Genomic DNA, 16,135 nt, shown 5'->3' on the forward strand with positions numbered 1-16,135 from the left:
CTTTTATACACTTGTGTTTACAAAAAAGAACACACAATTGGCTTAGTATGCCCAAGTGGAAAATAGGTTCCCCTTGCTGCAGAGAAGTAACATACTGCTTTATAATTTTATGTATTTACATTCAGTCACAAAAGGACATTTAAGGCAAACAGTGCATTTCACCTTCTGTAAAAATTTGTTTTCCTATTTTTTCTTTTGCTTTTAAGTCAGTAATAAAATCAGACAAAAAATGACATTTCATGGCATTTTTTATTCTAAAAATTTTAGCAATGCAAACATTATATTCAAACAACTTATCTAATTTTCATCAATTAACATTAACAATTGTGAAATTACTTTGAATACTTTTTTTTCATCTTACACATCCTATCAAAAAATTCACGGAGGGCAAGTTAATGTATGCCTTTCCCATTTAAGTAACATTTTTATTAGTACTACAATAACAAAAAAAGTAGCAGTTAAGTTTTCTCTTAAATTGGTAGAGAACTTATTTTTAGTATCTGCTACGGCCTCCTCTTTCAGATCGGTTTCCCCCATGACCTCCTCTGGAAGCCCCACAACTTGAGCTACGATACGATTCATGAGGAGAAGGGTACAGCCTATCCATAGAGGGTGGAAACCCTCGTTCTTGTCTGCCACCACGCTCACGACTTATATAGAGATCACTCCGGCTGCTTGAGTAACTTTCCCGACCTCCACCATATCCATCACGTGTGCTGCTATAATCATCATAGCGACTGCTTCCACCATAACTCAGAGGGGGCCCACGTGCTGTCGGTGCATCACGGGAGCTACCTGTAAGAGGTCAATGATAAACCAAAAACTTACTACACTACAATTTTTGTGGCATCATTACACCATGATCATAGTTTAAGTACTAAATATTTGGAAGAATTACGTTTTTATCTGCCTCTGGTGAAAAGATATTATGCTGCACTAATGAGGTATTTTTTATTTTAAAAGGAAATGAAAATGTAGCATGTTTTAGGTTAAATAATTTGAAGTAAATGTTCTGTCACAGCTTCTGAAAAGGGGTTGAAATTCTGACATTCATATTTTTATTATGCTTTAAAAATGACAAAAGTTTTTGATGAGACTATCAATTTACCCTCAAAAGCAACCTGTTAGGGACAATAAAAAAGTAATTCAAAAATCTTCAAACTAATAAAAGGCCATGCTGTAGTTTTGCCTGTGAAATCAAAAGTAACAATATATGCCCAACAATCTGGCCTGTTGATCTAAGTGCATGAAAATTCAGTAACAATTGGACTCTTACCATAACTCTCATATGACTCTCTGTAATAGCCTCCACTTGAATGTTCAGAGTAATCTCTATCACGACCACCACCATAGCCATCACGATCACTAAAATAAAAGAAAAGGCATTCATGCAACAAGAATTGCAAGCAGCTATTTGATAAAAATTTAAATTTTCGTAGTACCTATATCGTCTAGAGTAATGTTCATCCCGAGAACTTGAATGGCCATAGTAACGGTAAGCATAGTCTCTGGTTGGTGGAGCATAATCCTTGGTGTCTCGGGAACTTGGATAATCTCTGCTCAAATAACTTAAATAAATCAGCAAATTTTTAAAATGCAGTTTCTTATATCCAGAATATACATAAAAAACTGACAATAAAAAGACAAAACATTTGGCAGACTTGAATAAACTTTTCTCTAAAGAAGATAAACAAATGGCCAACAAATACATCAAAAGATGCTCAATCAGTTATTAGGTAAATACAAATCAAAACACAAACCAGTCACTTCTTTACCACACCTAATACATTGGCTTTACTTAAAAAAAAAGAAAATATTAAATGTTAATAATGTAAAGAAGTTAGAATCTGTATATTGATAGTAAAAATGTAAAAAAGTGCAGTCCCTGTGGGAAAGGCTGGTGGTTCCTTAAAAAATTACAGAATAACAATAGGACCCCAAAACTCCACACCAAAGTATATGCCCAAAAGAACTGAAGAGTATTCAGATATTTGTAGATTAATGCTCCCAACTGTACAATAGTGTAAGTATGTGTTAATTGCATATACAATAGAATATAAAAACCCGTAAAAATCCATAATAAGGATTCATGCTACAACATGCACGTTTCTTGAAAAAAATTGTGCTAAAGAAGCCAGACACAAAATGTTACAATGGTTTGACTGCATTTGTATAATCTATGCAGAATAGGGAAATCCAGAAACAGAACATAGGTGTTTGTTAGGCCCCGGAATCAGGTGGGGGTAACATTAAGTGTTATCTGGGGATGGTAAAAATGTTTTTGAACTACATAAAGATGGTAACTGCTTAACATTGTAAATGTACTAAGTATTACTGAGTTATTAACTTTAAAATATTTAGTGAATTTTGCTTCAAAACAAAAAAATCTACTATGACTTAACAGTTTATGTACTTTGTTTTCATTTACCTATCTTTGGTATTGTAACCATCATCTCTTGGTGAAATGTAGTCATCTCTCCGGGAAGAGACTGGCTCTTTGCGTGAAGGACCTCTATAATATTCTCTCCCATGTGTTTGTGGACCTTCAATTTAAAAATTCTTAAATAAGTATCTCAGTAACTTTTATAAAAAAGAAAAATTCAAAACATTTATTTCCACAATTCTTAAATTATTCTCCCTTAAGATACTATTTATGATTTTTTTTGCCTGCTTTTTACATATTTCTGAATGTCTTATCTTCTGGTATCTTCTCCCCCTGTCCATTTTGCACAATCTTTAAATTACCACCCGTAGGTTAAAAAAAAATCAGCATCTTAGCTGATATGTTTCAATTGCTCCTCAAAGATCACACTATTTATTAAGCTATTACAATTTAGTGTCAAACTATTTTCCTATTTACCTTAGTCATTTCATAATCTTTTTTAAGATTTCAAGATTCCCCACCATGTGCTTTCTTGTTTACCCATGTATACATACTAACACTGCCAAGCATACTTGCTTATTGTCGCAGCAAAGGGATTTATAAGTCACTTTAAGGTATTAAGTAATTATCCCATTATTCATCACTTTCCTTTACTGTCTTCTCTATAGTCACTTTACGCAAATTATTTCAAACATGTTTCTACTACACATCCTTGTTTTTCTTAAAACAGTCTCTCCACTGCATGAAACAAACTGTGCCTTTTCCTGCTTTCATTAGGTATCCCCATTATTTTTTTAATAATCCTTTTTAAATATTTTTAAGATTTTATTTATTTATTTGACAGAGAGACATCACAAGTAGGCAGAGAGGGGAAAGCAGGCTCACTGTCGTGCAGAGAGCCTGATGCAGGGCTCAATCCCAGGACCCTGAGATCATGACCTGAGCCAAAGGCAGTGCTTAAACCACTGAGCCACCCAGGCACCCCTCCATTATCTTCTATTTACTGTCCCAACCAAAACTTCTAGTACTCTGTATATGTGATGTACCCTGCATTCTCTACCCCTCTGCACATTTATAATGCTGTTTTTCTCTTTAATTCCTAAATGTTTCTTATCAATATTTCCCATAGCTTTCTATAATCCACTGTTCCTTTGTGGCCAGTGTTTCTCAAAAGCTTAAAAAATTCACATAATTCAGTCATTTAAACTGCTCCAGCTCAAAGATATTTTTTCTTCTTTTTATTTTCCTACTAATTGTTCCTGAATATTAACATCACAAAGAAAACATGTAAAACCTGCAAGTTGTTTACTAACTGAAATACTTATGTAATCTTTTTTCAGATTTAAAAAAAAAAGTATTGATTTCAATTCATCCCACTCGCATCAGCAGTACTATCTTTCCTTGGGGCACTAGATGCCAAATTCTTTACATATATTTTCTAATTTATCATACCAAATGGCTAATAGCTTAGTCTTTGTAATGATGGCAAGGTTGATGTCTAGTGCTTTTTAAGCAATATTATTTAAGGGCTTATTTGGAAAGTACTGTATCCTAAATAGGAAATTTTGTCCCATAAATATTCTCTTCACAGGTGAATAATTATTCTTGGTTCCTAGATTCGTCCCTCCCTTACTTTGTTTAATATTTTCATAGGAAATGTGTAGGCTTCTTCTTTATTTAAGACAACAGCAAATTATACTTAGTTTCACTTATCTTCTACATATGAAAGGTAAATCTGATAATGACAACTTCTACCCTAAGAAATAGATACAGCAATGCCAAATTAAAATAACGAAGTTTTCACATTCTCTAAATTTGAAAATATTTTGTCTATTTCTTTACTAAGACATTCTTTACCCTCTTGATTCCTACTCTGTTTAATCCAAGATCTTATACCTCCTTCTCAAAATTACCTGTTCTTATATTTTATTCTAAATATCTCTTGCCTGCTTTAAATTCTCTCAAGTGATTTCAAATTTCCTAAGGGCAGTTATCTTATGGTTTAAAACATCTCTTCATCAACCTTAGTGATGAACTTGTATCTTCCAAATATTTCATAACTATATTATAATAGCTTCATAACTAAGTGCACTTCTATGATTTCCTCCAACTTAAATAATTATTTAAAGTTTACATGTCTATTATTTAAATGTTTTAAGTCTATCAAGGCTTATTTTTTAAGTAACCATCAAACCCCATAGTGATCTCTGCTCATCTAAATAACAAAATGTTTTCAATTTATTTATCATGAAATCCTTAATACTAGGTATTTCCTTTCCAATGAGAGGATTCTTGGAAGCAAAAAATCTTTTTATCCATTTCTTAGTATTCTCACAAAACAAAAACAATACTTGCACATAATTAGGATTTTAAAATTTAACTTTCTAATAACTTAGATTAGGACGTCATTGGCACACTTTCAAAGAACTCATGCTCAGATTAAGTGTGTATCCACCATCATCTGCCATTTAAAACAGAATCTTTTTATTTTAAAGATTTTATTTATTTGACAGACAGAGATCACAAGTAGGCAGAGAGGCAGGCAGAGAGAGAGGAGGAAGCAGGCTTGCTGCTGAGCAGAGAGCCCGATGTGGTGCTCGATCCCAGGACTCTGGGATCATGACCTGAGTGGAAGGCAGAGGCTTTAACCCACTGAGCCACCACCCAGGCGCCCTAAAACAGAATCTTTTTAGTAAAGCACCATCATGGTCCAAACACAGAAAAAAAGAAACATGGCAAGTTGCAATTATTATTTATAGCTAATTAATAATTAACAGAAACCAGGTGATCAAAATACACAGTCCAACTATGCTACACATCAGAATACTCTCTCACAGGACATTTTAATTTTCAAGAAAATCTTGATTTTGAAATCATGTAATATAAGGAACCCACTGACAAAAGCATGTTAGCATGAAATTTTAAAAATATGAAGAGGCATTCTATAGCAAATGTGGATTTAATTTAATAGGAAACTTAGTGTTTTAACACTGTTTCTTAATCATCTAATGCATCTAAAATTAAAAACTGAAGAATCAGATCATAACCAAAATAAATAGTGATCAATAAATATGACCATATACTTTCTTTCCATTTTGTTTCTTGAAATCAGCTTCTTAAAAATAACTGATTTTCATTCATTAATAAACTACTGTCTTGGTAATTCACAGTATTTACCTCTTTCTCCAATCCCTCTATTGTTACGCCCAGGAGCAGAAGGAGCAGATCTTTTAGAAGGAGGACCTCCGCTTCTGGAAGATGGACCTCTTTTAAGTGGAAAGGGTCCCCTGGAAGAACTCATGTGGAGGTTAAGAGAATATTCTCCATCATCTGTGTTTAAATAAAATATTTTTAGTAAAGTACAATCAACATTTTTTATTGTGTTGTTATTCACCATACATCATTAGTTTTTGACATAGTGTACCAAGATTCATTGTTTATGTATAACACCCAGTGCTCCATGCAATACACACCTTCCCCTAACACCCACCATCAGTCTCACCCATTCCCCACTCCCCTCCCCTCTAAAATCCTCAGTTTATTTATTAGGGTTAGGGTTAACCTTAGGGTTAGGGTGAGTCATGGTTCATCTCCCCTCCGATTAAATTTCAATCATTGTTTGAAAATATTTACTAAATACTAAGGTCTTAAGTATTCATAACTAATAGTGTTTTCTTACATGATACAGATCAAAGACGTATTGTGAAAGTTAGTTTGGAAAACCTAGAAAAGCTCAAGAAGTATATTATATTCACATTAAAGCAACATATTTGGGAAAAACTGAAGGGGTGGAGAAAATTGGTAAACAAATGCTCAAGTAATCCTGATGTCAAGAAAACTACTTTAAAAAGCATAACACATAGGCACAAATCAAAGTATTTTTAAAAATCTAAAGGGAAAGATGGATCAAAATTCTTTATCTAAAAGAGTAAGTTAACATGAAACTCTTAAATAATAATAGCCAATAAAAATTTTGTTATGTTCAATTTTACTGGTATATTAGGAAATGCATATTAAGGGGTGCCTGAGTGGCTCTGTGGGTTAAGCCTTCACATTCAGCTCAGGTCATGATCTCAGGGTCCTGGGATCAAGTCCCACATCGGACCCTCTGCTCAGCAGGGAGCCTGCTTCCCCCTCTCTCTTTGCCTGCCTCTCTGCCTACTTGTGATCTCTGTCAAATAAATAAATAAAATCTAAAAAAATGCATATTAAATCATCAAGAATCATTTTACCTTCTTAACCAGAAAAATGTTTAAATATATCGTCATTCCTCAGTATTTTCATAGGTAAAAAAATTGAATATTCTTTTTTAAATTAATTTCTTTTCAGTGTATCAGAATTCATTGTTTTTGCACCACACCCAGTGCTCCATGCCATATGTGCCCTCCATAATACCCAACACCTGGCTCCCCCAACCTCCCACCCCTACCCCTTCAAAACCCTCAGATTTTTCAGAGTGCATAGTCTCTCATGGAATTTTCTTATACATGGCAGAAATACAGAAAATATTCTCAAGATCAGTTTAGTGAATAAAAACAAAATTGCCTCTAAATGGGACAAAAAACATATTCTCTAAAAAGTCTATAAATACCATTTTCAATGATTCATTCTCCCTCCAATACACACAACAAAGATACATATGTATTTGTGAAGCAGTGGCTTTTAATCTTTTTCTGAGTAAATATAAAAAAGCTCTAGATGTTTCCCTTAGATATTTCCCCAAATAAGATTATTTCCATACATTCACACTTACTGTTTTCCAGTCCTATGGTTGCATCCTTATATTTTAACACATTACCCAAGTGTCCTCCACGTGAGGAATGCCCTCTTGCTCCTCCACTTCCTCCTCTTCCACATCTCACATTTCTTGGACTGCCTCTGTGTCTTGGAGGAGGTGGTGGCTTCCGTCTTCCACCACTTTCAAAAGATGGTTTGTTGGCTTGCTCCACTTTAATTGCTTTTCCATCCAAAGACTAAAAAGATTAAGTATACTATCAGGAACATTGCACCAATTTAAGAAATTTTACAGATCTACTCATTACTGAACGTAAAATCAAGTTCAACTAAAGAAAACAATTATCAGGTCCTTCGTCTGCCAAATAACAGACATTTAACGAATAACTGCTTTCTAGTAAGTCCTCTTATGTATAGGATGATTATATGTATGTATTGGTTATTGTATTATATGTATACAATGTATGTATATATTTATTGGTTATTAAGATAACTAATATGTACACATAGAATATGTCTTGGTTTTTGAGACTCCTTGAAGTATCTAGTATCATAATTAATTGCTCTCACATATCATGAAAATATACATTTTCTTTTTTAAAAAATATTTTATTTATTTGACAGAGAGAGAGAGAGAGATCACAAGTAGGCAGAGTAGCAGGCAGAGAGAGAGGGGGAAAAAGGCTCCCTGCCAAGCAGAAAGCCTGATGTGGGGCTCACTCCCAGGACCCTGAGATCATGATGTGAGCCGAAGGCAGAGGTTTCACCCACTGAACCACCCAGGCTCCCTGAAAATATACATTTTTTAATGTATAACTCCCTTCATTTTTTAATTTATTTCATACTTTTTTTATTCATGAAAGAAAGAGGAGGAGGCAGAGGGTGAAGCAGGATCCCTGCTGAGCAAGGAGCTGGATGTGGGACTTGATCCCAGAACCCTGGGATCATGACCTAAGCTGAAGGCAGTCGCTTAACTGACTGAGCCACACAGGCCCCATTTTTGTATTTCTATCATTTAAAATTTCCAGTATTCCAAGGATATATCAACGTGTACTGTCAATTAGAAGTTACTATTACTTATCTGAAGTGATTGTTTATATTCTGTATTATTTTTTAGTATTTGTTCTGTTAAAAATGAAAAGGAAATTTCCTAACATTACTGCAGCTGTTAGGTACTGTTGTAACTTTCTTTGATTTTCTTTTAATAGAACACTATTTGGTCTTTAATGTTTTGTCATACTCCATTATTATTCAGCTTTGCTTTAAGTATGTCCCTAGAAAGCAATTTTTTAATATAGTATTTCATTATTCTCATTTTTCAGAGATGATTACATTTCTTAATCTCCTAATAATTTCAAAAAGGTTTATTGTGCCCAGGGGTCAACTTGATTTTTAAAAACCTAATTTGTAATAATTACCCCATATAAAACATTCTGGCCATTTTTTATTATTTAAGGAAAAGAATCTTAAATCCTAAACCAAGACTTCTGGTAGGTATGGTCCACAGCCCAATCTAAATAGCCACAACTAGCAGTTCCAACACCAGGGATACATTTGCTATTTCTGGGTCCAAAATATTTTCTGCAAAGTTATGTATGGCTGCTTCCTTTATAAAACAGTTTTATAAAACCCTAAAACCCCTTGATCTTTATGGATTAAAACAATGTCCACTACCCCTATACATTCTAACTATTACTCATTTTATTTCTTATGAAATTCTTATACATACGAAACTAATTGCTTATTATTTATTATTTTATTTTATTTTTATGAAACTAATTATTTTTATTTATTTCTTGTCTCAAATACTTATTTCTTGTCTCAAATAAAATAGCTACTGTGATTTATAGCCATTACTCAGTTGCTTTATCAAAAGCTAACACATGCAATCTGTGCCCTCCCTAATACCCACCCACCTGGTTCCCCCAACCTCCCCTCCCCCGCCCCTTCAAAACCCTCAGGTTGTTTTTCAGAGTCCATAGTCTCTCATGGTTCCCCTCCCCTTCCAATTTCCCTCAACTCCCTTCTCCTCTCCATCTACCCTTGTCCTCTATATTATTGTTATGCTCCACAAATAAGTGGTGAAAAACAATGAATACTGTTATGCTGAAAATAAATAAAAAAATTAATTAAAAAAAGCTAACACATAAGTTCTCAATAAAACATCTGCTGAATGAAAGAATTTAGTAATAAAGTCTATACAAACTCATGCCCTTGCCCTTAAAAAACCAGAAAACAAAGGAATCATCAATTGTTCTAAGTAAGTCTAATTTACATCCATACATAATACAAAATCCTTAGCAAAACCCAAATTCTACATACTAATAGCCATAAAATATAAAAGTAAATAAGTCAGTATGTAGTGAGAACCTGCTTTGTACCAAAAAGCAGTCTACAGGGAAAACAAGAAAACTAACATGTATTCCACACTATGTGAACTTAAAAAGTCCTTCAAATAATTTGCATGGAGCACTGGGTGTGGTGAAAAAACAATGAATACTGTTATGCTAAAAATAAATTTAAAAAATGAACTTAATAAAAACAATAAAGATATTGAAAAATAAAATAACTGAATCGTTAAAAAATGAACTTATAGTACAATGAGTATAAAAAGATAATACCTACAATATAAAATAAGGAAAAGATAAAATTTTAGAATAAATATTCAATTTGAGTTTTTGAAGATGAAAATGCTATTTATCAGGCTGATCCAGGTATTGACATGTCCAAAAAAATGTTGGGGAGAGCTTAACGAAAAATAAAGCTATAAAATAGATTAGAATAATCTAAGAAACAAAGAATACAAAAATTATAGAATGGAATGATGTAGAGTGCAATAAAGTATCCAGTATTTTAACAGAATCACTGAAAAACTTCAAAGTATAAAGGAGATACATAATTATTGACTTTAAGATCCAGAAAAAAAATAAGACTATCCGCTTTATTTATCAGTTCATTAAAGACTGGATCAAAATAAACCCTCAACCACTATAATAATCACTTATCAATTTAAAAAAAATACTGATTATAGAGTGAAAAACAGAAAAGTTAGGTCAGGTGACCAAGTAATTATTTTGATCACCACTTCAACAGTTTACTCATTATTATCTTTTGTCCTCAAGAATTGAATGATGGGGTGAATGAGTGGCTCAGTGAGTTAAATGTCTGCCTTTGGCTCAGGTCATTTTCTCAGGGTCCTGGGATGGAGCCCCACATCAGGTTCTCTGCGCCCCCCCCCACTGCCTCTCTGCCTACTTGTGATCTCTCTCTCTGTCAAATATATAAATAAAAAATCTTTAAAACAAAAGAATTGAATGTCTGTATGAATGTAAAGGTTCTGCTCAATCTGCACAAAAATAATACAGCAAAAGTAAGAGTTTATAAAAATCTACTGAAATTCATAGAAGTGTTCTGTAGCATAAAAGCCTAGGAAGACAAATAGAAAAGATTAATTTCTGTTTTAGGAATAAAACAATTCTTGAAAAAGTTTTATGACGTATACAAACAAAAACAGACAAACAAAAAGACTGATAAAAGTATATGACGAGAGAAAAAAAATATATATATAAGCAAAAAAAAGGAGGAGCCTCGTCAAGAAGAACCCCAAGTATAAGATTTATATACTATCCAGACAAACATAAATACACAGAGACACTGGCAGAAGAAAAAGATGGGAGCATGGTTATAGATTCTCGGTGTGGGCGAGGAAGGTTATTTTGATTCTTCCTGGATGTATCTTGATATCTTTGTTAAAGGACTCAACTTTCCTAAGAAAAAGGGGGATTAAAAATTGGTTCACCTATAGGGGTAGCATTGCATGGAGAAAGGGGGTTACCTTGAAGTTTAACTCTATATGAATATTAGAAAATAAAAATAAAAAAGGAATAAACTGGACTAAACTAAATTAAAAAATTTTTTTAAAAATTAAGAAAATAGAAAAGCAAAAGAAAAACACCTGTGTATGTATCAAAAAATTCAGGTTAGAAGTTTATCATGGAATTTGATGTACTGGACATCTCACTGTGATGGTAAATAGGTTAAAAAATTATCTATATAAAAAAAGAAAAAAAATGAACCAGAATAGTGGGAAAGAATTAAAAATAAAAGTTGTATCTATGAAGTAGTGGTGGTTGTTCTCTTGTTATTACTTAAATAGAACATTTACTTTCATATAGGCACTCAACTTTTGAAGACAAAAAAATAATAATGAGTAAACTGTTGAAGTGGAGCACATATTGCATGGCGCTCCGGGTGTCATAAGCAAACAATGAATCTTGGAACACTACATCAAAAATTAATGACCTACTGTATGGTGACTAACATAATAATAAAAAAAGAACTTAAAAAATAAATACTGGAATGCTAATGTAGAAACACATTAACATATACTGCTAAAGATTTTAACCATGCTCTCCAGTATTGTGACAGAGAGTGACAAGTAAAGAATTCTGGAATACACATTATGCTACCTTAAAAATTAGAAAAATAAAAACAATTTTATTATTATAACATTATAAAATATTATAAAACATAAATATAATAAAATATAATACAGATATAGTAAAAATAAAATAAAAATTATAGAAATACTATTCAATGAAAAATAGAGCTAGAAAACTTTTAAGAGACTCCTTTACCTTCCCATTCATATCTTTGGCAGCATCCTTAGCATCAGCAGGACTCTCAAATGTAATAAAAGCAAAGCCTCTGGACTTGTTGGTTTCCCGATCCTTCATCAAAAGAACTGTAGTGCATATAAAATTTTAAACTTGATGTTACATAAAAAATGTTTTCTTAATATTTTGAAAATTATCAATTCATCCTTTGGTGATTTTTCTTAAGTCCTTTTTAACTTAACTGACATCCTGGATGTAATAGTAAAAAAAAATTTTGCTAGTTGTTTTAAAAACTTTACATTTTACATTATTATGAGTTGCTAAAAATTAATACTGAAGAACTCTATAGAGTTAGTCTATCTTATCCCATTTTAAGCCCTACCTCCACAGTATACATATCTATTTGCTCTTCTCAACAATAAAAGACTTGTAGGTGGATACTTTCATGTATTGCTATTAGTGCTTCCCAATATAAAACAAAAATATTAAGGAAAAGTGCTCAAATAAATTAAAAATACAGAGAAGAATTTTAGCTTAGCTGTTCAATTATATATGTTTAGTATAATTTACTTTGAACATTTACATAGATAGTGATCTTGTTACCTTCCACTATGTGACCATATTTCCCAAATACTGCTTCAAGAGTCTTTTCATTAGTCTCAATATTGAGGCCTCCTATAAACAGCTTCCCAGGTCTATCTGCTTCCACCATTTTGCTGTTAACTGGTTTAAAACATAAACACATTGTAAAACGCATAAGCCAAGACACCTAATTTTGTTAATACAGTGTATGTAAAATTTAAATGAAGCCATGTTCATAAGCTCTGTTTTGTTTTTTAGTTAAAAGTGCAACTTGGGGTGTCTGGTTGTTTCAATAGAGCACCATGCTACTCTCAATGTCACAGTCAGGAGCTCCAGGCCACAATTGCTGTTAGAGATTATTAAAAAATTAATAAAAACTTTAAATGAAGAAATGCCTGGGTAGTTCAAGTCATGACCTTAGGGTCCTGGGATCAAGACAAATCCCTCCCCTTCCTCAGCAACTGTCCCTTCCCCGCACACTCAAGATTCTCTTCCCCCTCCCTCTCTCCCTTAAAAGTAAATGAAACTTTATTTTCACAAAATGCACACTGGCTTAACAAAAACAAAAAAATAAAATGCTCCACTATCTACAAACATCTGATAAAAACCTTATGTTTTGAAGTCCATTCTATTTGTTTTGTGTGCAATATGCAGGCTTTTTTTTTTTTTTAAAGAAGTGTGGATTTTTTAAGACTTTATTTATTTATGTATTTGAAAGAGAAGAGGTCACGAGAGAGGAAGCACAAGCCAAGGGGAATGGGAGAGGGAGCAGCAGACTCCCAGGAGAACAAGGATCCAAAGCAGGGACTCCATGCCAGGACTTTGGCATCATGACCTGAGCTGAAAGTAGATACCTAATGCATTGAGCCTGAATCACCCAGGCACCCATAGTGTGGATTTTTTTTAAAGTGGTAACAAATGAGTTTCTGCATTTAAGAATTAACATTTTAAGTTTTCTTAAGTGCACATAAATATGTTAAATTTATTTAGAGGTTTTCCCCTGCCCAAATCTATTTGCATTTATCTTGGTCACCAATCAAATAGTCTTTCCTTATTTACAGTAATTGCTTTCTCAAAAGATTTCTAAAATGCTAAGTCATGAAATTAAGGCAAAAATTAAAACCGTCATTGATGGAATTTAAGCGATGATTATATATGGAGAAAAGACTTTAGCAAATTTTGGTTAAAATTGTGTGATTTTTTAGTGGACGCTAAAAATTTGAGAATTCCTGTGAAGTGAATCAGTATTTTGATGTCTCATTAGTAAAAAAGTTTGTAATCACGGTGGTTAAATATTTTGCGTACATTTCTTCACTTACCACCAGAATCATAAAGAAAACTCCGTAAAAAAAAAAAAGTGCACAGGAATCAAAATGGCGCCTGAGCTGTATGTCCTACAATCCACAATGACGCACCATAATATAAAGTGAAAAGCCAAGTTACACAGCGAAACATTCTAACGACCTTATTTACATGTTTCGCTGTGTAACTTGGCTTTTCACTTTATATTATGGTGCGTCATTGTGGATTGTAGGACATACAGCTCAGGCGCCATTTTGATTCCTGTGCACTTTTTTTTTTTTACGGAGTTTTCTTTATGATTCTGGTGGTAAGTGAAGAAATGTACGCAAAATATTTAACCACCGTGATTACAAACTTTTTTACTAATGAGACATCAAAATACTGATTCACTTCACAGGAATTCTCAAATTTTTAGCGTCCATAATATAATCGTATATTTGATTTCAAACGTAACACCCATACATTTTTAACCCATCCCCCCATCATTCATGGACAAAAGCTAAGAACTTCACAGACTTTCCACTGCTGCAGCAAGAACACATTCCCCAGCGGAAGAAAAGCATAAACATACTTTCCAATAAAAAAGGCAGCTAACTCCTCTAAACATTCTATGCACACATATATTCAACTACATTGTGCATGTGTTCTTAAGGTTTACTAAAAATGAGAGAAAAATTAAAAGAATGAGTTACCACAATTTTACTATATATAAAACACAATATCGGTATTGGCTATTATTCCAGAGGTATAAATTTCTCTTTCATCCTTAAAACCCTGAATTCCTTACCTTTTATCCTCCAGCTTTCCTAACGGCCAGCCTCAACCCTTCGCAGAGCGACCACTAGCTCAACTAACGGCCGTAAATAACTGCGCAACCAATGTAACTGCGCTAAGGAACCCGGATGTAACTGCATGATGACACGCAGAGGAAGTAGGGAATAAGGAAGATGGGTAATGTGGAAGAAGAGTGAGCCGAGAAACTCCTGAGGGAAAAGCCTGAAAAAAGATTAAAAGACAAAATGTGTCTTTCTCCAGTGACTTTAATCCAGGTAAAGAGGAACTAAATTTTTACTATTAAATAATCTGTAACTTATCACTGTCTCAAATATTGTCAGTACACTATCACATGGTGTCTAATAACTTTTTAAAACTGGAAAGAAAAAATAATAATAACAGTGATGAAAAATACAATAGAGAAATGAATAAAAATAGTAACAGTATTTACTAATCCAAAGCTTCACTATCTTTGAAATACATGTATTTGAAAAATGTAATCTGTTTATCCTCAGTAAGTACGTATATGTAACGTTTGACCAAAACTTATAAAAATTAAAAAAAATAGCAAACCTGTGACCTCAATTTTTCTGACCTCAATCTTTGTATAATAAACACAATCCTTAATAAGTAATTCTATATTGTAAAATATATTACCACTCCTGAAAAAATAGTTAATAGCTGATACTATTTGTTATAATAAAATTATTCCTTTTAATGAGTTCATTTGCAAAATGCAACCTAACATGAGAGAATACATTTAAATAACTACAGAATACAACTAAAACTTATTTTTGTGAAATTCTCTAGAATTTGTCAACATGTTTACCATACACAATTTGTATTAACATCAAAATTTACAAGTTAAAAATGGTACTATAGTTACATTTTTAGTGTTCATATCTGTGTTCACAAATCTATATCTGTCAATTTTTACAATATTTCTCAAAATTTTAAAGGCTGAGAATTTTTAGATGTACCATTATAATGAATATACTATTGATTATGTCTGCAGTAAAATCTTAATTTCTCATTTCAGTATTTTTTGTTTGGGTAAATAACTCAGCAATGAAGTTATGCGTGAAAGGTCAAGTTATTTTAATACCTAATATTATTTTAGAAACTTGCTTTTAGTGACAGTTTGGTAAACGATTCTAACATCATATCCCCATATGTATTATATTCTTAACAGAAATACATTAATTTTGCCATAGCCAGATCAACATTAACAGTCACTTTTCAAAAATGTTGTATAATTAATTTGTCCCCTTTCTTGGGTAAATGGATTTTATTAATGGATTTTACTAATAATGTTATAAGTAATATTATGAGTAATTAAATAATAAATCACTACCAATTGATAATTAATACAAATGAACAATTAATATATTAGCCAGTGAAAGTACCTCATTGGGAGAGTAGACATGGAAATAATGCAATGTGTTATGGGCCATAAAAAGGATGAGATAATGTTCCAGTTATTTTTTAAAAAGTAGTACACATACTAGTGACTGTCATTTTGTAAACAATTATCAGGATCAGCTATTTAGATAAAATATCTCTATACACTGTCTTAGCCAGTTAATGTTGGGAACTCCTATAGCATTATGTTCATTTTGCAAGAGAGGAAACAAACAGAACATTAAACCTTTTTCAGTTTCAGGGATCTATCTCTAGAAAAATTATGATTTAAATCTCATGATATGTCCCCAGATACTTTGTTGTTAAAGAAAACTGCTAAATA

The 16,135-nt window shown here is 32.6% G+C and overlaps 1 protein-coding gene across 1 annotated transcript; it reads right to left on the reverse strand.

Annotated features, from left to right (window-relative positions):
- Positions 1–493: 493 nt before the first annotated feature.
- Positions 494–12,445, reverse strand: LOC308338084 (RNA-binding motif protein, X chromosome-like; the record flags this gene model as incomplete). The annotated part of the gene is made up of 8 exons (XM_080831648.1): positions 494–795; positions 1,277–1,365; positions 1,443–1,568; positions 2,429–2,543; positions 5,561–5,713; positions 7,182–7,356; positions 11,755–11,861; positions 12,337–12,445. 8 exons carry the CDS (start codon positions 12,443–12,445, stop codon positions 494–496), a joined length of 1,176 nt encoding a protein of 391 aa, XP_080687774.1.
- Positions 12,446–16,135: the final 3,690 nt, after the last annotated feature.

Source organism: Martes martes (assembly GCF_963455335.1).
Source record: "Martes martes genome assembly, contig: scaffold_164, whole genome shotgun sequence".
NCBI classification, from domain to species: Eukaryota; Metazoa; Chordata; class Mammalia; order Carnivora; family Mustelidae; genus Martes; species Martes martes.